General features: G+C 50.9%; 3 protein-coding genes across 5 annotated transcripts; 1 reads left to right on the top strand and 2 right to left on the bottom strand.

Annotated features, from left to right (window-relative positions):
• Positions 1-3,627: 3,627 nt before the first annotated feature.
• On the bottom strand, positions 3,628-9,924 carry PROSER3 (proline and serine rich 3). The gene is given in 11 exon segments (XM_090260366.1): positions 3,628-3,767; positions 3,769-3,814; positions 3,970-4,051; positions 4,141-5,002; positions 5,107-5,279; positions 7,320-7,456; positions 7,562-7,644; positions 8,286-8,392; positions 8,484-8,611; positions 9,446-9,648; positions 9,858-9,924. Coding segments are annotated over 11 exon segments (1,923 nt in total). The 5' UTR covers positions 9,864-9,924; the 3' UTR covers positions 3,628-3,671.
• Positions 9,925-11,842: 1,918 nt separating this feature from the next.
• On the top strand, positions 11,843-14,538 carry HSPB6 (heat shock protein family B (small) member 6). The gene is made up of 3 exons (XM_090259711.1): positions 11,843-12,289; positions 13,267-13,389; positions 13,499-14,538. The coding sequence occupies exons 1-3, from the start codon at positions 12,092-12,094 to the stop codon at positions 13,682-13,684; spliced, it is 507 nt and encodes a 168-aa protein (XP_090115837.1). The 5' UTR covers positions 11,843-12,091; the 3' UTR covers positions 13,685-14,538.
• Positions 14,539-14,594: 56 nt separating this feature from the next.
• On the bottom strand, positions 14,595-19,577 carry LIN37 (lin-37 DREAM MuvB core complex component). 3 transcript variants are annotated; one of them, XM_090259707.1, is made up of 9 exons: positions 19,261-19,577; positions 16,677-16,752; positions 16,448-16,498; positions 16,135-16,164; positions 15,974-16,059; positions 15,710-15,888; positions 14,969-15,109; positions 14,807-14,880; positions 14,595-14,722 (listed from the first exon to the last, which is right to left on the bottom strand). In XM_090259707.1, the coding sequence occupies exons 1-9, from the start codon at positions 19,292-19,294 to the stop codon at positions 14,641-14,643; spliced, it is 753 nt and encodes a 250-aa protein (XP_090115833.1). In that variant the 5' UTR covers positions 19,295-19,577; the 3' UTR covers positions 14,595-14,640. The 3 variants fall into 3 exon arrangements, with proteins under 3 accessions (XP_090115833.1, XP_090115834.1, XP_090115836.1); XM_090259708.1 differs by having other exon boundaries at positions 15,722-15,888; positions 19,261-19,576; XM_090259710.1 differs by lacking the exon at positions 19,261-19,577 and adding an exon at positions 19,035-19,254.
• Between the last annotated feature and the right edge of the window lie 699 nt (positions 19,578-20,276).

Here is a 20,276-nt window from a genome sequence, read left to right as displayed (position 1 = left end):
GTGCTGGCCGCGCTAGACCCCTCGATCGTCGTCCTCGTCGCTGATGCCGCCGCCATGGCGACACAAAGGGGAGGGCGCGAGCCGCGCGCGCGGGCAGCTGCAAGCTCCGCCCCTAACCGCTGCCTGTGGCTGAGGCCCTAGCCCCACCGGGGCTGGGACAGTAGGGACGAGGCGCAGTTTCTCATTGGCTCCACCCTTGACCTGGGACGCCCCGCCCACCTAGAGGCTTTTCATTGGCTTTGGCTTGAGTCCCATCCTTGGCTGGGTCCTGCCCGGAGTAGTTTGACAGCGCCACGCCCATGACTGCTTTCATTGGCTGTCATTCCCCCGAAACACACCCCCAGGCTCTTTAAGCTTTGTTTCTAACCCTTTTAATGCTAAGCAATGGGCCCTACCCCTTAGTCCACTGTTTCCTCTCCTCTGACACTCATAATTGGGTTCTCCCATAGGCTCAAGGCTTTTCTCTATCCCCAAGCAGCTTTTCAGTCTCAGTCCTGTAAGCCCCACCTTGTCAGTCCTAACACCAACCCTTTCCACAGAATACTGAGGACATTTCGCCCATGGACGATTTCCACTGGCTCAGATGCTTTGCCTGGAACATAACTCTAGGCACTCTGCGACTTAGCCCTACCCACTGGATATTGACAGCCTCAGTTCCCATGCCATCCCCACGCCTGCCTGCAGCTGCTTCGAAAATAGCGATATTTTGAGTCGGGAGTTCCCCGCGATAGCAGGGTGGGTCAAGCCGAGCAGCGTTTGGCCTTGATCGGCCCGTCATGCTTGCAGGTGCAAGATAACCAAACTAAATTCAATAGTTCCTTTTTTCTTCCCCCTATAAAACAACTCCCTCCTTCCCTAGGAGTCCATAGTCAGAGCCACTCGCGGCACAGCTCCCTCCCTGCCTGCTTATTCCCTCAATAAACTTTTTTCCTGCTCGCTGCGTCTTGGTGGCTTTCTGAGCGACTCCGTTCTTACAGATATTTTCCTTGCTTTCTCTACTGCTTATTGCAGGCCGGCCTCCAGCCTTGTCTCCTTTTCCGTAGTAAAAAGTTTAGCCCAAAACGCCAGAATACAGCCACACCTCCCATAAAGCCAATTCCAATAGTCCCCGCCGTTTACGGAGCCAGGTTCAGAAAATGCTAACAATGCCCTTTTCAAGAGGACACTCCCATTGGTCATATCCTCAACAAGGGTCTTAGTGTCAGACATATATTTTTGGTTTTATTTTAATTTATTGATTTTAGAGAGAGGAATGGGGGGAGAGAGTGAAACATCGATTTGTTGCTTCACTTATTTATGCATTCATTAGTTGATGTCTGTATTGCCTGACTGGGGATCCAACAAGCAACCTTGGTGTATGGGGATGACACTCTAATCAACTGAGTTCCCCTGCCAGGGCAGAAGGTACATCCTTGATCTATCTACTCATTCATTCAAAAACTCTGATCACGTAATTTGTAGACACATAAGTGACCAAAATGGGAAAATATACCCAACGCACATAGAACTCAAAAGCTACTGGGAGGAAATAATAAACAAAATAAATAATTTAAATATAGAATATTAGGTGATGTGTTTTATGGATAAAAATTAAGCAGGGATTAGGGAAATGGGGTGCTGGGAAAGGGGTCAATTTACAGTTACTTATTTCAATTTATTGAACTTGCAGACTTTACTTCCATCACAGATACTTCCTACATGATGTTCCCTCTACCCAGAGCATTCCTGTCACCCCAACTTCAGCCTCTTGGGTGGCTGCAAATTCTGACACTTTTCTCATAAAAAGTAGAGTGTACACCCTCTCCCCTTTGAATCTGGGCAGAATTGTGACAACTTCAACTAATAAATAGAGGAATGGTCACTATGTGACTTCCAAGGCTAGGGAGTAAGAGGTAATGCAGCCTCCTCCTGTCCACTGGAACAACTAGCTCTAGACTTGCTGAGGCATCATGTGAGAAGTGTGATTATGCAGAGGTAGTCATGTTTTGAGGAAGCCCAAGCCACAGGAATTCGTGTACTGGAGTCCATAGTTCCAGCTGATCATCTGAGCCCTGGTGCCAGACTGTTTTATGCCACTGTTTTGGGAGTGGTTTGTATCCCAGCAATAGTACTTGAAGTAGCCCTCTGTCAGTTAGTTAAATCGGACCTGTCTCAGTTTAAATGTAACTTTCTCAGGAATCTTTCTAGGCCCTACTCACGCTCCAGTTAGACCAGGTTCTTCTACTATAAACATCTTTTATTTCTTCTTATATCTAAACATCTATTTCCTTGTTATTGGTTTTATTTCAATGTAGTTTGCTCAAAAAGGCTGAAAACAAATATTTACCATGTCTGTGACAAACAAGCCACTTTTTATAGAATATAGTCCATCTTTTAAATAGGTATCAAAAAGGAAACTAGTAGAAATTCTGTCATCTTTGCTAATAGTTTAGAAAATTTTTTTCAATTATTTATTTATTTTTAGAGAGAGGGGAAGGGAAAAAGAGGAGAGAAACATCAGTGTGTGGCTGCCTCTCGCATGTCCGCAACTGGGGACCTGGCCCGCAACCCAGGCATGTGCCCTGACTGGGAATCGAACCAGCGGCCCTTTGGTTCTCAGGCCTGCACTCAATCCACTGAGCCACACCAACCAGGGAACAGCTTAGAAATTTAAAGCAGTATCATTTCCTATGCATTCGGTTTATGGAAGTCAAAGTTCTATCCAGTTTCAAGAAGAAACCTAGATTCTACTTTTTGAAGGGAAATGTTTCAAAGAACTTGTTGACAAAACAATAGGTTTTTAATAATCCAGACAGGTGATGATTGTCGAGACTAGGGTGAGGGCCGTGGAAGGGGAAGAAGGGGTTAATTTCTGGGTAGATTTTAAAGGTAGAGATGACAGGACTTGCTGGTCAATTGACTGTGGGTGTGAGGAAAAGAGAGAAGTCAAGGAGGACCATGAGGTTTTTGGACCAAGCAGGAAGAAGGAACGCTTGGGAGGAGCAGGTTTAGGGGGAAGATTGGGAGCTCAGTTTAAGATTCGTGCAGTTTGAGACATCTTGCAGACCTCTGAATGAGGATGGTGGGCAGGTAGCAGGATATAGGAGCCTGAGGTTTAAAGGCCAGGTCTGGGCTGAAGATAGACATTTGGTGACTATCAGAACAGAAATTGGATTTAGATCCATTAAGCTACAGCACCACCTGGTCAGAATGAGTATAGATAAGAGAGGTCAAGGCCAGAGAGCCCTGGGACACACTAAAGTGACAGGTTGGTGATGCTAGAAGCAGTGGTAGGGAATGCTTCAAGGAGGGAGGGATCAATGAACCAAATGCTGCTGTAGGCTCAAGCAGGATATGGACTGAGAACTAACCATTGTCCAACTCTCTGATAACCCCATTAGCTTCATGCCCAGAGGGCTGTTCCTTCTAATCTGAGACAGTAGAGTCCACTCTGGAGTTAAGGTGAGTCCCAGTCTCGAGTAGAACCCCTCCCCCGGCTTGCCTTCAAAGAGGATGAAACCAGAAAACAGTCTGTATCACAGGACAGAAATTAGGGTTGGGGTGGGACAGGAGAGAGGTAGGGGGCACGGGGAGCCATTTCTCTAAAATAGCATGACTCTTGGCCTTTCCAGACTTAGAGACAACCAGTAAACTGAAAAATATTTTTCATTGGGAAAAACAGTTTGTACAATTCAAAGTCTTCTGGTCTCAAATGAGGCTCCTTCCCTCCTCAGCTGCATCCTTGGCAGCCTGGGGGATGACCTAGCTGGAAGAAACCAAGACCCTGGGGTCTTCAGTGTGGCCCAGCAGGAGGGATAATTGGGCATCCACTTCCCTGGAAAAAAGCCAGGTAGTAGAGACTGAGGTATGTGCTCAGGATTGGGGTCTGGGGCTGTGGACAGTTCTGGGTAAGGGGTTCAAGAGAGGTGGGCACTCGATGGGGGTCTCAGAAGATTCAGGGTTTCGGTGTCATAAATCCTAGATAGTCACCTTTTCTGCTGCTGCAGCTCCACCCTCTGAATCCTTAGCACCTGCAGTACAGGGTCCTCCGGGAACTCGCTGCTGTCGGAGTCTGGAGGAAAAAGAACGAGCTCCAGGAATTTGTACTCATAATGCACTGGACAGCCATCCAGATCTTAGTAGCCACGCACATAAGCTTACCTTCAGCAGCCTGCAGAAGCCCAGCGGCCTGGGAAAGTAGGTCCTCTGGAAGGGTGTGCTTAGCAGCAGGCGAGGATGTGACCACATCCTCTAGATACCCAGCCTTGAACATTGTGGACGGAGACTTGACGCTTCTGGAAGCCCCCTCAGCTGGAGAGGGCGGGAACTTGGGCTGAGCTAACCTGACTTCCCTGCAAAGCACAGACCCTGCTATGCTGGGTGTGACCTTCGCATTCAGAAACTCCGCCTTAGACCAATCTGGCGGGATCTCCGATTGTGGGAACCGTGAATCATACAGAGGGGGTTTAACCCTGGTTTGATGGTGTGTGGTCTTGATTTTCAGAGATTCAGCTGGGGATGGAGGTAGGCCCTTGAGGTGAGGGTGAGTGTCCTCCAGGCTTTCCGGAAATAGCCGAGCAGCCACTACTTGGCCTAGAGGGCCTCTGAGCTGCGGGCTAGGCCCCTGGTCAGCCACTGTGATTAGTGCAGCAGGTTCTGGGCCCTGGACTCTACTCCTCCGAGGCTTGGGGCCCTGCCTCTCGGGCTGGGCGGGGCTGCATGGCTCAGGGTCGCACAGGCCCTGGGGGGCGGCAAGGGGCATAGGAGTAGAGGCCCAGGGTGAGCCCCCGGAAGATACCCACGGACCAGTCTGTGGGGCCCAGAAAAACCCATGCGTGCTGGGGCCTGAAAAGATGTGTGGAGAGAACCCTGGGGGAATAGCAGGACTCTCCACATAGAAGGCTTCGCGGTTACCAGGCCGGGCCACATTGCCCCAAAGTGGGATGCAGTTAGGCTGTGTTCCCAGAGAACCAAGGGTCTCTGCAGGGGCAGGTGAGGTCTGCAGACAGATGGGAACAGGAACCTGAAAGAAAGGATAGTGTCCTCAGTCCCACTCAGGCTTCCCCTTCCTCCGGCTTCCCTTAGGATCCTCCTCAGTCCCTCAGGTGCCTCCCTTCCCCATCTCACCGGAGGGGTGAGGGAAGAGGTCCTTGGCAGCACCCAGGTTCCATCACCCTGACCTCCTTGAGCCTCTTCAAGCTTCCGCCGCTGCCTCCACTGGTACAGAATGTCATCCTCTGGCTGCAAGGGTGCCTGGGAGACCAGGGCTGGAGCAGGGATGGGGGCTGTTGCAGGAGTTGCTGTTGGGTAAGTAGAGGGAAGGGGGTAAGACAGGAACCCGATGACAGCCTGCACACAAACCCTTTGACTGTACCAGGTTATCAGACAGGGTCTCCAGATAACGTCCCAACTCCTCTCTGGAGTGGGAAGTGGGGAAGGGGCAGTCAGAGGAGAGAGGATTCATGGACTTCTCAATCTATCATCATTCAATTCTTCCTTTATTAAAAAGTGTTTATTGAGCTCTTACTATTGAGCCAGGCACTATTCTGGCTCATACAACAGTGACTCACAGCAGGGCCACTGGATGTCCTCAGTCCAGTGGGGCAAAAACGACATCTTTCCCATCACCCAGAACATCATTTCAACAGTGATTATCAGTAGACAATTATCATAGTCTCCCAGAAGCCCTACCATCTGATGCTGCACAGAGAGGGAGGGGCATCATCTCAGACTTCTCTCTCCTCCCCTCCCCTCTAAATCCCCCAAAAAGATGTGTGGAGAGAATCCTGTGAATCTACTTCCAAACCTGGCCACATCCTTCTACTCTGCTCTTCAGGCTCTGGCCCAAGCCAAACTACCAGCATCACTCACTGGGTATCTATAGCAGCCAGGAGGAGTTTGTTAACACTCAAGGAAGGTCATGTATCCTCCCTCCTCAGACCCTCCCTGTGGCCCCCCAGTACTAAGATAATGACCAATTGCCTTCCTAAGCCTACTTAGCCCAAAGTAATCTGACCCCTGCTGACCTCTCCTTCCTTATCCCACAGGACTCTAACCTCTAGCTCTTGCCTTTTCTAGCTCATTGTCTGCACCATGCTTCCCTCCACTTCGGGGTCTCTGTACATGCTAGAGGGCTCTTGTCCCCACCATCATTCAGGTCTCCACTTAGATAGCATCTCTTCTGGGAAGGCCTTCTTTGACTTCCCAGCATCACAATCCTCTCCTGCAGGGCCCTCATTTCTGCTTACATTTCACATTTGTTTGTGAGGTTATGTAGCTGCTCATAACACTCACTATGCTGTGAGTACCCTGAAGATTAGACTATGTATGGTTGGTTCATTTTGGAATCTAATCCTGCTCACAAGGACTTGTACACAGTAGGAATTTAATGTATGTTAGATGAATGAATGAATTTGATCCGGAAAAAAAAACAAAAACCTTCATGAGATAGGCACTGGTTTTATCCTCATTTTACAGATGAGAAAACTGAGGCTCAGAACGAAAAGGTGAAGCTTAGATGGAGGGAAGAATCAGACAGGCAAGTGCTTGAGCTGGATCACACAACATGCACGAACACCTCCCTGTTTACTTTTGCTCACCTATTACCACTCCTGGGAGCCCCATGAAACACAGAGCACCTGTCCTATGCTCCACTGCATCCCAGTACCTGGGCACAGAGTAAAAGTAACGACAATGATGGCAGTAATAGTAACCCAAGTCCTTAATCTCATCTCTGAAATCTTGGGGGCAGAAATTTGAGAGTTCAACAGTTTGCATGTTTTAGCAAAGTTGCATGGTATGAAAAGTGTAGACAGGGATCTGGCGCAGTACGCCAGACTCAAGAACACTGGTATTTAGTTGAACAATATGCAATTGCCAATATTTAACCATTTCTTGCTTACAAAGGAAAAATTTCATGTGGTTCAATGTAATATATCCATAGCAAAAAGTATGAAGTTGCCCTAAATGAGATATAGATAGATAGATAATAAGTTTCCTTCTTATTGTAAGGTCAGATTTTGCTGTCAAATCAGGTGTGGTGCCAAATTTGCAAAAAGCCTTCTGACTTTGGAGCTTTATGTACAGATAGGCAGACAATACAGAGAGAGAACCTGTCATACAATTGATAGGTACTTACTAACAGAGTGGTGTTACGTACTCCATATATTCACCAACTCATTTAATTTTCACAACACCCATAGCAGAAGACTATAATTATTATCCGTGTTTTAAAGTTGGAGAAAGAAGGAAGGCCCAGAGAGGCCCAAGGTCACATAGCTGGTTAGTGGCAGAGCTGAAATTCACACCAACTGCTTCAATCCTTGCTCTCTAGAACTCACCATGTGCCTTGGGGTCAGAGCCCTTGCTGGAGTCAGGGGTGAAGGTCATGGAGGAGGGGGAAAGGCCATCAGAGCTGACTGGGAATGAGGGATTGCTGGCATCACTGAGGCTTCGGGAGGAGGAGACAGAGGCCCTGCTGTAGGAGGAAGGCAGAAGTGAGGCAACAGGGGTCTCAGAGGCAGTGAGCTAGGCCTGGAGCTGTAGGAGTAGGAAGGATGATGAGGTGGGTGGAGGAAAGCACCTGTGTTTCAGCAGCCTGGAAGCTCTGCTTTGCAGGCTCAGGATCTCCAGGTCCAGTAGGGATGAGTTCCATGTGCTGAGGCTCTGTGAGGTGAGAGGGTCAGAGGCCAGCCCCTAACCCAAAGACTGTTCAGAAAAGGGCTCCAGATAAAAGGCCTGGAGTACACGTCTGCACTCCACCTGGTACCCTCACATGCTGGCTTCAAATCTGCTCCTTCTCCTCAGGGAAAAACAATCCAGTTTTCCTCTGTGGATCTACATCCCTCGATACAGTCACTGTTATAGAAGGGTTGACCCTACCTTCCTGACCAGGCCTGGCTAATCAGTCTGTCCTCTGGTTCACAGTGATTGTACGTGAAGAGAGTGAGCCCTGGGGCTTTGGATGCAGCTACTGGAAAAGCCTCCACTTTCCTGTGAATTAAATGTTAGAAGTCTAGAGCTACTGAAGCCATTTAGTTACTTTGAAGGGAAAGCCTGCCTGAGACTGAGCCCAACAAAAAACAGAGAGTCAAGATAGTCAAGTTCCTCCCAATAGTGTTCAAACACCTGGATCCAGCCATGCCTGAAAACATCTACTTTTGGATTTTTTTAAATTGCAGTAGCAAACAAATCCTTTTTTCTTAGTTTGTTTAAGCTTCCTTGAATTAAGGATTGACTCTAATTCTATCCCAGGGCTGATGCTGTCAGTTCAGGTACATAAGGGAAGGAGTGGATGGGGATGTCACCTGCTTTATTTCCTGAAGGGGGGCCATAGCCTTAGGCTGTGATGCACTGGCCACCTTGGCAAGAGTCGGGACTCCTGTGTTGAGTCTTCCTTCTGGTTTACTGGCTCCTGGTGAGAAGCCCCAATTGATTTGGGAGTGCCAGGGAGCATTGAACAGGAAAGGTTTTGAGCCAGCCATGGATGGGACTGAAGCAGGTACCTGCTTCAAGTTGACTGCTAGGGTCTGGAGGTTCAGGCTTCAGCCACCAAAAGTTAGCTGAGGTTGGACCTGTGAGCTGGCGTTCCTCTCGGCTTGTGGGCTGAGCCTGGCGGAACCGGTTTATGAACCTGTGGGCCTCAGAGAATGAGAGGTGAGTGGGGTGAGGAGAACCAGATAATAATAATCCTAATCACAATAGCCAATTTTTATTTAGCACTATGGCAGTGCCTGGTAGTTGTCACTCAATATCTGTTCTCTTTTCTTATAGAGTAATGCAATATTATGTAAGACTAATACTAGGCACATAAACACTCTTCTATAGATACATTTACCAGGTGCCCTTGTAGCTTTATGGCCATGTAACTAGGCTCTTGACTAACAGGGTATAAAGAGATGTGATTCTGAAAAATGGATGTTGTTGGGAGCCATTTTGGTCCATGAAGGAAAGGGCAACACCCTAAAGTTGGGAGGGCAACAAGATAGAAGGAAACTGTATATCTGATACCTCAACTCAGGGCTGCCATATCAGCCCTGGTTGCTTCTGCCTGGACTGTTAGGTTAGGGAGAAATAAGTACTATCTTGTTTAAGCCAGTATTAATTTGGGACTCTATTATAGCAGCTGAATTTGTGTCCTACAAATCCAAGTGCTCACTATGAGGCAGGCATTGTTATAGAAGTTTTACAGACAGTAACTCACTGAAAGCTTAAACAGCCCTAGAAGATGTTATTCATATCCCCAATTTACAGACAAAAAAAAAAAAAAAAAACTGAGGCCAAGCTCATACAGAGAGTAAGTGACAGAGCTGGGATTTGAACCCAGGCAGCCCATCTCCAGAGCCCTTAACACACATGAAATGTGGTCCTGAAAGTCCCGCATAAACAATGCTGGTTGTGATGATTATTACAGGATGCATGCCTAACCCCCCAATCTTTCTTGCCCCTTAGGGGTAATGGTACTTACCTGGCCACCACAGAGTCACCACTGTCAATCAGGGTGGGTGGTAGGGTGGTACCCATCTGCTCCTCAGTGGTGCTCGGTGGGGAAGGGGTCCCCGAGCTGGATGGCCAGGACTTCCCAAACAGCTCAGGGGAGTTGGGACTTGTGGCCAGGGCCTTGGGAACTTCTGGGATGCTGGATCTTTGAGACCTGGATGGGCTCTGAGACTAAAATAGGGCAGATGGGGAGAAGAAAAAGTGAGGCCTGGGGACATTCCTGTAGGGAAAAAGACATACATGAAGTCTTAGCCCAGAGGGGAGGAAACACATTTCACAATGGTAACAAGTCAGAGAAAATGAGGCTGTGATGGTGGTAGAGGGCTGGAAATAGGCAGGGCCATGGGGAGGGGAGGAGGGAGAGTCTCTTTATCTCTCACCTGCATCTCTTATCACAGGTCTTCCTTCCCTCTAGTCCTCACTCCCTTGCTACTGGGCTGGCACACAGCACTCTGTGAGGTGTCTTCACCTTCATGTACCAGGTCTGGCTTCCAGAAGGCCAGTAGTAGTTTCGACTTGGGGGAGCAGCCCCAAATGGGCTGTCTTGGGTGGAGAAAACTGGCTGGCTGCAAGGGGAGAGTGGGATTGGCAGGCTGAGCATGGTCACGGTGGCTTGGGAAGAGGTGGGGGGAGGAGTGTAGAGGGTAGCATCAGGAGGATGGGAAGAGGAGAGCAGAACAGACTACAATTCCCATGGATTCCTGTAAGATGAACTATAATTCCCCTGCATATTCAAGATAATGATACTGGAGGCACAATTCCCACCAGCTCTTGAAGCAGTCTCAAAACAGAAGAACCCAGAAACTGCTAACCGGTGCTTCACAACACTAGAGCCAGCCTAGGAGTCGTCTTTTAAAAATACAGATGTGTGGTCCGCACCCCAGACCAAAAGAATAAGAATTATCTAGAAGCAGGAGCTAGACATTTGTATCTTTCAAAGCGTCCCAAGTGATTTTGAGGTGGAACTCAAATAAGAACCATGGCTAAACACAATCACTACATTTCCCGCAAGTCCCTGAGACACTGTCTAAGGAGAAAAGGGTACAGGGACTACAATCCCCATCAGTCACTGGGCTCGGCCTAAGCAAGAAAGTTCAAAAAAAAACAACATCCACGGGAGTCTGGGGGCAATTTCAAAATTAAGAACCTTAATTCCCAAGATCCCCCGAACCATTTTAGAAGAAACAAAAAAGCCCTCGGGGCCATTAAGGGAGAGGAACGGAAGACGCTATGGGACCTCTCGATTGGGAGTTGTAGTTCCCATACGATTGAGAATGAGAGACTACAGACCCCAGTAAACCTGACCCTAGGCTGTGTTGCTCCCACCCTTAGCTTTCCCCAAGCCTCCTATGGTCCCCGGAAGAGAGACTGACCTCACCTGCGGTTCATCCCGCAGCTACTTCAGCGATTTCTCCTGCCCCTCTCCTTCACCGCACGGACTTGGCGAGGCTCTCTGTTGCTTAGCAGTGCCCTATCAGCCCCGCCCCTCTCCATGGGTGCCCGCGCGGAAAGATAGCAGCCTCCAAAGCGACCAATGATAGAGAGGAAAATAAAAGTAACTGGAATGTGGCCAGAGGGGGGTGTCTCACAACTGGCTGTAATGTCGGCCTGACGGAGAGAGCGTGTTTGATTGGAGAACCACAGCGGGCACCAGTAATTGGCAAGCCTGTGGACCAATGGCAAGATGTGAAAATGGGCTTGGGGGAAGGAGTTGTAAAGTACACTTGCTTCCCAGCGGTCTGTCTTCAAACCTCGCCCCTTCTTGCTGCGGGGATCTCGACCAGACCGCATTCCAACAATCGTTTTTCCCTTAGCAGGGGCAGTCATGGAGACTCTCCCCTATCTAACGGATGCCCCTCCATCATTCGGACCTGCAGGCCTGCCCTGCATGGTCATCTAACAACTTTTGTCCTGCTGCAGGAGCAGCTGGTTGCTCCAAGTGCCAAGCCTGGGCTCCTGGCCAGGTGGCTGGATCAAAACGAGCTATTTTGGGCCAGGCACGCGGCCCCTGGGAGGCCAGCCTGAACTGTTATTGCCCACGCCCCCTGGCCGCTGCTCACCTGGCAGACCCGGCTACCCTGTGCATCAGAGGCTGAGTCAGAAGCACAGAATTAGGCCCGGCTTGCCGCGGGGGATGGGGTGGAGGCTGGGCTGAGATGGGAATAGGCTCTGTCCTGTGTCCTGACAGTTTGGCCGATCCACCGCATTCCCTACACCCAAGACTCTGCTCGTAAGACTGCCATCTGCGTCATCTCCAGAGCTGCCTACGGGGCGGGGGTAAAGGGACTGGGAACTCTGCGGAGGGCTTCTCAGGCCCTGGGTCCCAAATGCCGCGCTGCGCTTCCCACTCCAGCAAGGCTTCGCCTCCTGAGCCTTAGTTTCTCCTTCGGGAAGTTGGGGAATCTTGATACTTCTCTGGCACCAAGCGGGAGCTTAATAAATGGCCAAGTCATTGTTGGCTTTCTAAATAAGGCTCTGTTAGTGTCTGGGTCTGGCCGCGGTCCGAAAGTCCTCGGGCGGCCCGCCGAGGGGCGGACACAAGGCGTACTATAAAGCAGCGGCGGCGCACTCAGGGGCACTACGAAGCGTAGGGCGGCGGCGGAAGAGGAGCAGGATGGAGATCCCGGTGCCTGTGCAGCCGTCTTGGCTGCGCCGCGCCTCGGCCCCGTTACCCGGGCTTTCAGCGACAGGGCGTCTCTTTGACCAGCGCTTCGGCGAGGGGCTGCTAGAGGCCGAGCTCGCTGCGCTCTGCCCCGCCGCGCTGGCGCCCTACTACCTGCGCGCACCCAGCGTGGCGCTGCCTGCTGCCCAGGTGCCAGGCCTGGAGAGGGGCTGTAACCCGACTACTTTCAAGGCCTGGGGTTCAGGTCACCCTGGGTGTGTGTGTGAGAGAGGGAATGTCCCTTGACTTTCTCGGTGAGGAGTCCGGCCACTCAGAGGGGCTTCCAGAGCTTCCTAAGTAGGGAGTCTCCGAGGCCGGATTACTGAAGCGGGTCGGAGGTCCCAGTTTATCTGAGGAGGGTCTCAGTTCTAAAGGGACTGATAGGGTGAGGATGTCACTTTGAGGGGGGCGTCTTGGTGACTTTGAAGGAGGCTGGTGACCCGGGGAATCCGGGGTGGGGGTGGGGGAATGGGAGCCCAGTCATTCTGAATGGCGTGGTGGCTTCCCAGTGATTCCTGTGGGGAAGGGCTGTTTTGCTGTTCTTGGTGAAGAGAGAGTTTGGAGACTGTATGGGGTGACCCTATGTATCCTGGAGAGGCAGAGGGGAGGCAGGGCCCTGTGACTTAAGAAAGGGGGGTCTGGCCACTTTGAGAAGCAGGGGAGGAGTACTAATTAACTGCTGAGGGCGCAAGTGGTCCCGTGACTCGAGTGGGAGGTTAGAACGAGGACTCTGGAGACGGGAGAAGGGACATCTTGGTGATTCCTGGAGGCAGGAGCCGCGTGTTTGTGGCAGTAAGGACCCTGGGGGCTCTGAGAGGAAAGGGGCTGAGGAGTCTGTGTTCCGGAGGACACGTTGACTATGGGGTCATTGAAACTGGGGGAGTTGGGGTGGGCCTCACTCTGTGATAGCGGGAGTTCCTCTCTTGGCAGGGGAAGGTGGCCTCATCACTCCGGGTGAGAGGTGGATGAGACTAGTCGTGATGAAGAGGTCATTGGTGGCTGTGAGTAGGAAAGGGACTTCCTAGTTTCAGAGGCCGGGGTCAGCTGCAACATCAGAAGCGACCAGGGAGAGGCCTCGCTGGGTCCTGGGAGCCGTGCCCCGCCCGCTGACAATCGGCTGTGCGTAGGTGCCGAACGACCCTGGGCATTTCTCGGTTCTGCTGGACGTGAAGCACTTCTCGCCAGAGGAAATCTCCGTCAAGGTGGTTGGTGAACACGTGGAGGTGCACGCTCGCCATGAGGAGCGCCCGGTGAGCCGCCAGGCGGGGCAGAGACAGAACCCAGAGCGTATTCCTCTGGCCTAAGGGAGGGGGACAGTGATTGGGAAGGGTTGGGCTACGCTAGCCTCTCCCCTTCCAGGATGAGCACGGATACGTCTCTCGCGAGTTCCACCGCCGCTACCGTTTGCCGCCTGGCGTGGACCCTGCCGCCGTGACGTCAGCGTTGTCTCCTGAGGGCGTTCTGTCCATCCAGGCCGCACCTGTGTCCGCTCAGGCCCCACTGCCACCGCCAGCTGCTGCCAATTTGGGGTCGGGGCACGCCTGAACCCTGGGAGCCGCCTCAGGCCCCCTCTTTTAAAGCCGACCTGACTCCACCCAGCCAGATATCCCAAGCATGCCAAGACACTCCCTTCCCACCCACCCAATTTGGGATCCAGCCCAGACCCTTCCAACCTAGACTCAGCCCTGATAATCTCGACCTTTTCACTGGCACTCCTGCTCATACCCGGACACCTCTCTATCTTCCAGACCTTATAAGCACAACCCCTCAGTTTATAGTCTACCTTCCCCACTAACTCCCTTCTTGGCAGATAAACCCATTCAAAACTTCCTCCTATTCCTTCTGATTCCTCTATGAAAACATCTTCACTCTAACACCAGATTATGATAGAGACAGCCCTGCCCCTATTTTAAAGCCAGTTAAGCATAATCCATCCACCCCAGGGCAATGTCCCACACTCTGCAGACTTCCCACACCAGACAACCCAGGTATGGTCTTCCCCTCATTCCAACCAGACACTCCACTCCCCACCGCCCCCAACCCATCTTTTGACTTGAACTCTCAGCCAGCCACCAGGGACTCTTGAATCCCTTTTGTGACTCTCACCCTTGGACACCTATTCTAGGCCAACCAGCACCCTCAACCGTACAGATACCCTGCCCATCTCCCCAGACTCTGCACAATGTCCTTACCGCCATCTCCAACTTTACCCAAGACCCTGAAGTCTCTAACCACAGGAAATCCACCTTCCAGACACCCCCTCCCCCCTTATTCTCCAAGACCCAGCCCAGCAACCACTTTCTTTGATTCTCCACAATCCTCCTTCCTTGAATTCCCTGCCGCCCCATCCCCTCACTCCTACCTAGGCCCACTCCCCCAATAAATGTGCTAAAGCTGTGCCAGCTGCTTTGTGTCTGGGACTGGAAGGATGGGCTGGAGCAATCAGAGACCAGTGTGAAGAGGGGAAATGTTTATTGGGGTAGGGTCAGGGCAGGGGAATATCACTGTCGCTCATACATCTCCCGTAGGATCTTCATGCTTTCAGAGTAACGAAGCTGGTTCCGATGAGATGCCTCCTTCCATCTGCAGCAGGCGTGGGGAAGCAGAGGGAGGATTCAGCAGTTGGGGCAGAAGCCATAGAGGGGCAAGCAGGTTGGGGATGCTCACCTCTGGCGGATGCGTTTCCAGCGCTGCATGTTGCGATAGATGAGTGTGGAGGGTGAGGGCTCAGACTCAGAGGGCTGTGTGGACAGAGAGGCGAGGCTGGGTGGCCATACCCAAGCCCCACAACATATGTCCCATAGCCCCAGGCAAGCCTTGCAGACCCACCTCATCATCGGTGGTACCCTGGGTCTCAGGCTGCAGTGGGGATGGAATTCGGGATCTGCAGGCATCTCCAGGTGGCCCAGGGGCTGTGGGAGGAGGCAGCTTGTACACATCACAACTCTTGCTGTTGGTGACCTCTGAACCCTAGGCACACAAGAGCCCCATACCAGGCCCAAAATTGTCAGAGAAGAGAGCAAAGGGTACTCATTTTACCTCTCCTGCCTTTCCCAGTGACAATAAATATGAGGGTCCCATCAGGGACCTATACTTAGGAGTCATCTCTGAAAGATGGGGAGTTTACCCAGCTTGGAGGTCAGGTCTGCCCCAGAAATCCCTGTCTTCTCCTTTCCAGTCCAGGGACCCCCTCTGACCCCTACTAAAACAGTCCAGAGACTCCTATCTATGCCTGCCAAGCCCAGAGGCTCCCCATATGCTCCTTTAGATCAGGTGGCTATACCTGTTTACAGTAAGAAGCCCTCTCTGGCTCCCCAGTTATTGAGGACCTGATATTGGAGGTCACACTTGTCTGCCCAGGGGAACCCTGTCTCCTATTTCTCCCAGACCAGACCGCTACATCTATCTGCTCTAGAGAGCTAACCATCCATATCCCTAGCTTAAAGGTTCGTATCTGTGTGCCTCACTGGATCCAGGAGACATTTAAGGACACAGAAACCTGTGCCTGTCTATCCTACTAGTTTGTGACCATCTACCTACTTGCTCCCTGACTGTTGGGCAGGCACCTACCACCCATCCCACCTCCTCATCCTCAGGCAGTGGAGGCAGCGGTGAGCTGGGTGAGCGTTCGTGCTCACGCACTGAGGGGCTATTGCGCATCCAGGCACGGCAGATTGGGTACAGCGGTGTGTTCTCACTGAATTGAGCCAAGTCCACACTCCGGTCAAACAGCTTAATCACATACGTATCTAGAATGGTAGAAGCGGGAGATATGTGAACATGTTCACATAGCCCCCTATCATTGCCCACCCTCTAGGGCCACCACCTACTCACTGGACCGTTGTGGCCCTCCTTCAGTGAGCCCATCATCCATCTCCCTCCTCTTCTTCCTCCGCTGGTGAGGGAAGCGGGCAGATGGCCTGTGTGATTTGGGAGAACATCAGCACCAGGGCTGGGGACCTCTTGTCACCTGGCTGGGACCCCTGCTACCTTACCGTTTGCCAGCGGCCGCAATGGAGCAATCCCTGTGGGGAGAGACAGGGCATTAGCAGGCTGACCCTTAAACAAATGCTTGCTCAAACCCCCCTAAAGGACACCTTAGGGATACTAAGATCAAGCCTGAGAGGCTCACATGGACCCCATTAACCACTTAGGCCTATGTCCCACCTACACCCCTGAGGATCTAGGTGCCAACTACAAGGGGACCTAAGTGGTTAGGACTGTGGTGGAGGGGGCACAGTCAGAGCTTAGATGAGGGAAGTCATTCACCACAAACCCTCAGATACAGATCCCATCAATAAAACTTACTTGCTGTGGGTATCTGAGGGGGTCTTCCCAGCTTCCTCATCCAGACGCTCCCTGGTAGCAGAAGAGAACTGTGGGCTCAGGGTTCCAAGGGACCAGGGTGGGAAGGTAATAAGTGGCCTCTCCATTGGGCCCCTTCTTCCCTAAGCCAGGGTCTGGGGTCCCACCCAGATCCACCCAAGACCAGAGGGCCCCCAACCCCCTATCACCTCAGGCTGGCCTAGGTCCCAACCTGTCCATGTGACTCTTCTCCAGGAGACACTGCAGAACAGCATCCAGTTGGTTCCGGGCCTTCGCCATCTCCAGCTCTGGAGAAGAGGGTACCAAGCAGGAGTCAGTTTCCAGGTCCAAGGCAGGTGGGCAGCCAACTTGGCTTGGGAGGGGCATGCATAGCCAATCCTATGGTCAGCTCCAGGTGTGCTGAGAAGGTGTGGCGTAGCCTGACTATTGAAGCAATGAGCAAGAGCTCTGAGTTCCAGTACTGTCTCACCCAAGGCAAGTCGCCTTACTTCACTGAGCCCGTTTCCTCATCATGAAAATGGGTGTCAAAATGATACCTATCTGCTAGGACTGTTCTGAAGTTTTAATAAACCTATGTTGCATATAAATCTCTTAGCAGAGTGCAATAATAAGTAACATGTACATAGTGTTTATTGTGTGCCAAGCATTGTTCCAAGCATATCATACATATTAACCCACTGAATTCTCACTTTAACCCTGGCAGGTACATATGATTTTTATCTCCATTTTACTGAGGCACAGAGACGTTAGGTAGTTGCCCAAAGTTACACAGCTAGGAAATTGCAGGGCTAAGAATTTGCACCCAGGCCATCTGTCTCCACAGCTGAAGTTGTAAGGCAGGAACTCAAAATGGGTGCAGATATGCTCTATTTGGCTGAGGCAGTGGTATTATTTTAAACTTGAATTAAATCTGAATGAGCTGACATTTAATCTGGAGATTTCACCCAAAATACCCATTTTGCCCCTCACTCCAGGAAATATCTGGGCCCACCTTGTATGTTACAGGCCCTGCCTGGCCCTGTCAGCCTGTGTTTGCCTTTCCTTCATCACAGAATTTAAGGAGATAATGATGTTATAAACAGTCTCCTCTCACACTGTAAGGTGTTCACTCAGCTCTTCCAACTAGTAGGTGCTCTGGTCTAGTGCTCAGAGCCTGGAAGGACACTTGGGGATATGCTTTGGCCAACCCTGAGACTTCCTGAGGATACCAGGAGATGCAGAGATTCCTGACATCACTCAGAGGAGAGACAAGGTAGGGATGTGGGTTAGGGACAGCTGAGATTCTAGCAAAAAGTCTTGGGCAGAAGCCATGGTATGGATCATGCCCACATCTCTTTCATTAGCCCGGGTTTCTGTTCTGAAGTTCAGATCTTGGGATCCCATGATTTCCTGGACACCTCCCCCTGGATATTGCCCAGGCTCCTTTAACCTACTGGGTCCCACACTAGCCTCATTGTTTTCTAAACTTACCCTCTTTCCCGAACCCCTACTAAGGGGTAGCCCTGCTGTCCCTAGTCCCTTCCTGGGCCTCACATGGACACTCCTCTCCCTCCTCCATCCCAACCCACCAATTCCTGTCCACTTGGCCTCCTGAGTTTCTCTCCCACCTATCCCAACACTAACCTGTCCACTCTGGTCCTTTTCTTCCTTCCCCTGGGCTGCCAACCCCTTCTGATCCACAGTCTACAAGGTGGCCAGAGAAATCTTCCTAAAACCAATTCTGACCCTTGATCTTCCCCTTAGAACTCTCCAGAACTCTGCAGTGTCCCCAGGACAGACTTTGCTCTTCAGCCTGGTGTTCACAGGCCTCCATGACCCTACCTTCCCTTCCCCAAACCATCATTGTGGTCAGGTCCCCTATACTTTTCCACCCACGACTTTTTTGGCATGTGAGGGGCATCTTTATTAACGCACTCCTCAGTTCAAAACCCTCCCTTGGCTCCCCATTTCCCTCAGAGCAAAAGCCAATGTCCTAACCTTGGCCCACAAGATCTGTTCCTCTCCTCTCCCCTCTTTGCCCTTATCTCCTCACTCTACTTCATTCTGTTCCAGCCACACTGGCCTCCGTGCTGGTCCCTGGATAGGTCAGGCAAGGCTTCCTTCTAACTCAGGGATTTTTCAAAATTATTTCCTTTGTCTGATTTGCTGTTCCCTCACGTATCTTCATGGTTCTCTTTCACACCTTGCCTTGCTCCTGATATCCTCACCTTCTCTTTCCTGTTTCATCTTATTGCCACTTATACCATTTAACATCCTACATCATTTTACTATTATATTTTGTCTGGATTCTGTGCTTCTCCCACCGCCATTAACATGCCAGTCCTGGATTCCCATAAGCTCACCCCCAACCCAAACTGACTTCCTCTCTCTCAGTTTGTTTCCCCATCTACAACATTTCCCATTTTTAGGGTTACTGGGATACAGTGACTGCGAAGATTAAAAACTTCCCTGTACTTCAGGCAGTCAGTACATTGCTTGACTCATGACCACTGCTGGAAATGGAGAAACTGGGACACAACGAAGGAGAGTCGTTCTCAGAGTCGCACGACTCAGGATCCCCATGTCTTACCTGTACCACACTGCTTGAGCCACCATCAATCTCAAAGCTATTTTGAGCACAAACCAGGAAGGTATGCAGGTGGCCAGGAATCGCTTGATGTCTGACAGCGATACTAAGAAAGGCTGCAAGGGGAAGTCGCGTAGTCTGCCTCACCGCAATGATCCTGTCTATCAGGACTCCCATACCCTGATCAGTTCCTTGCTCCTTCACAGGCCCCTGATCTCTGGGTCCTCACCTGATTTCTCCACTTTCACCTTCACCGGGAACATGGTTTGCGCCTGGGGTCTGACTAGCTGGGTCAGAGGAGCCAAAAAAAAGCCTAGGGTCACAAGTCAAGGCTGCAGGCCGACTCGGAGCAGTCAAAGATAAGCTGCGAATGCGAGACGTCATCCGCGGTGAGCAGCCTCTAGCTCCTTTTCTTGGGGCCCCATCGGGCAGTCGCTTGTTCCCATTAGTCAGTGCAACCGTCGATCTCGTACCCTGACCAATTGACAGCTACCACCGGGGGCTCCCAGTCCTATGTCCCACTTTCCTGGGAACCCATTTCCGGAAACAAACCAACCAAGTGCCGGTGCGCCTTCTGGGAGGTGTAGTTCTAAGTCCGGAGATTCAGCCGGAGTAACAGCGCCTGCGCCGCGCGAGGCTTGGCATGAGACACAGGATTGGGGGGGTGGGGCGGGGACATCACAAAGCTTTTCGGATTTCGGTGTTAGTAGCTTCGAATAATGCCACTTAGGTATTAACAGGACTTGTTAGGCTTTGTTCCCTCTGAGCACTCGCTGGGTGTCAGCTACCTATTAATTTCTTTTCAGGCACAACCTTACTCACTTAGCAAATATTTATTAGTGTGCAAGTCAGTAGGTACTGGGGACAAGCAGTGTACAAAACAAACAAAAATACTTGCCGTAATAGTTTATATTTTAGAGGATGGGAGATAAACAATAAACAAGTAAAACATTTTAAAGGAAATGTAGTAGGGGAAATAATATAGCCTGAAGGAGCATAGTGAGTACCAAGGTGCAGATTGAAATTTTAAATAGGACGGCCAAGGAAACTCTCTGATAAAGCAGACATCTTCAGAAAATGGGAAACTTCAATTTTACCACATATGCCTTGACCACTATGCACTGTAGTCCACACTTCAGATGAGAATACTAAGGTCAAATGGGAAAGTACTGTTTTCAAACTCACATACTACCTGTAAAGTATAGCAGCCCCTAGTAATGGAAGCATTATTTCTTTCTTGGTTCC

This window comes from Furipterus horrens, unplaced genomic scaffold (assembly GCF_987537825.1).
Source record: "Furipterus horrens unplaced genomic scaffold, mFurHor1.1.pri manual_scaffold_13, whole genome shotgun sequence".
Lineage (NCBI taxonomy): Eukaryota > Metazoa > Chordata > Mammalia > Chiroptera > Furipteridae > Furipterus > Furipterus horrens.
Note: the sequence above shows the minus strand (reverse complement) of the source record. Positions and strands in the feature narration are given on the sequence as shown.

Excerpts from the sequence above, each read along its gene's own strand:
- HSPB6 (XM_090259711.1), top strand. The coding sequence starts at position 12,092 with ATGGAGATCCCGGTGCCTGTGCAGCCGTCTTGGCTGCGCCGCGCCTCG. Across the intron at positions 12,290-13,266 it reads TGGCGCTGCCTGCTGCCCAG|GTGCCGAACGACCCTGGGCA; the intron begins GTGCCAGGCCTG and ends GGCTGTGCGTAG. Across the intron at positions 13,390-13,498 it reads CTCGCCATGAGGAGCGCCCG|GATGAGCACGGATACGTCTC; the intron begins GTGAGCCGCCAG and ends CTCCCCTTCCAG.
- LIN37 (XM_090259707.1), bottom strand. The coding sequence starts at position 19,294 with ATGTTCCCGGTGAAGGTGAAAGTGGAGAAATCAG. Across the intron at positions 14,881-14,968 it reads AGGGTACCACCGATGATGAG|CCCTCTGAGTCTGAGCCCTC; the intron begins GTGGGTCTGCAA and ends CTGTCCACACAG. Across the intron at positions 14,723-14,806 it reads TGGAAACGCATCCGCCAGAG|ATGGAAGGAGGCATCTCATC; the intron begins GTGAGCATCCCC and ends CGCCTGCTGCAG.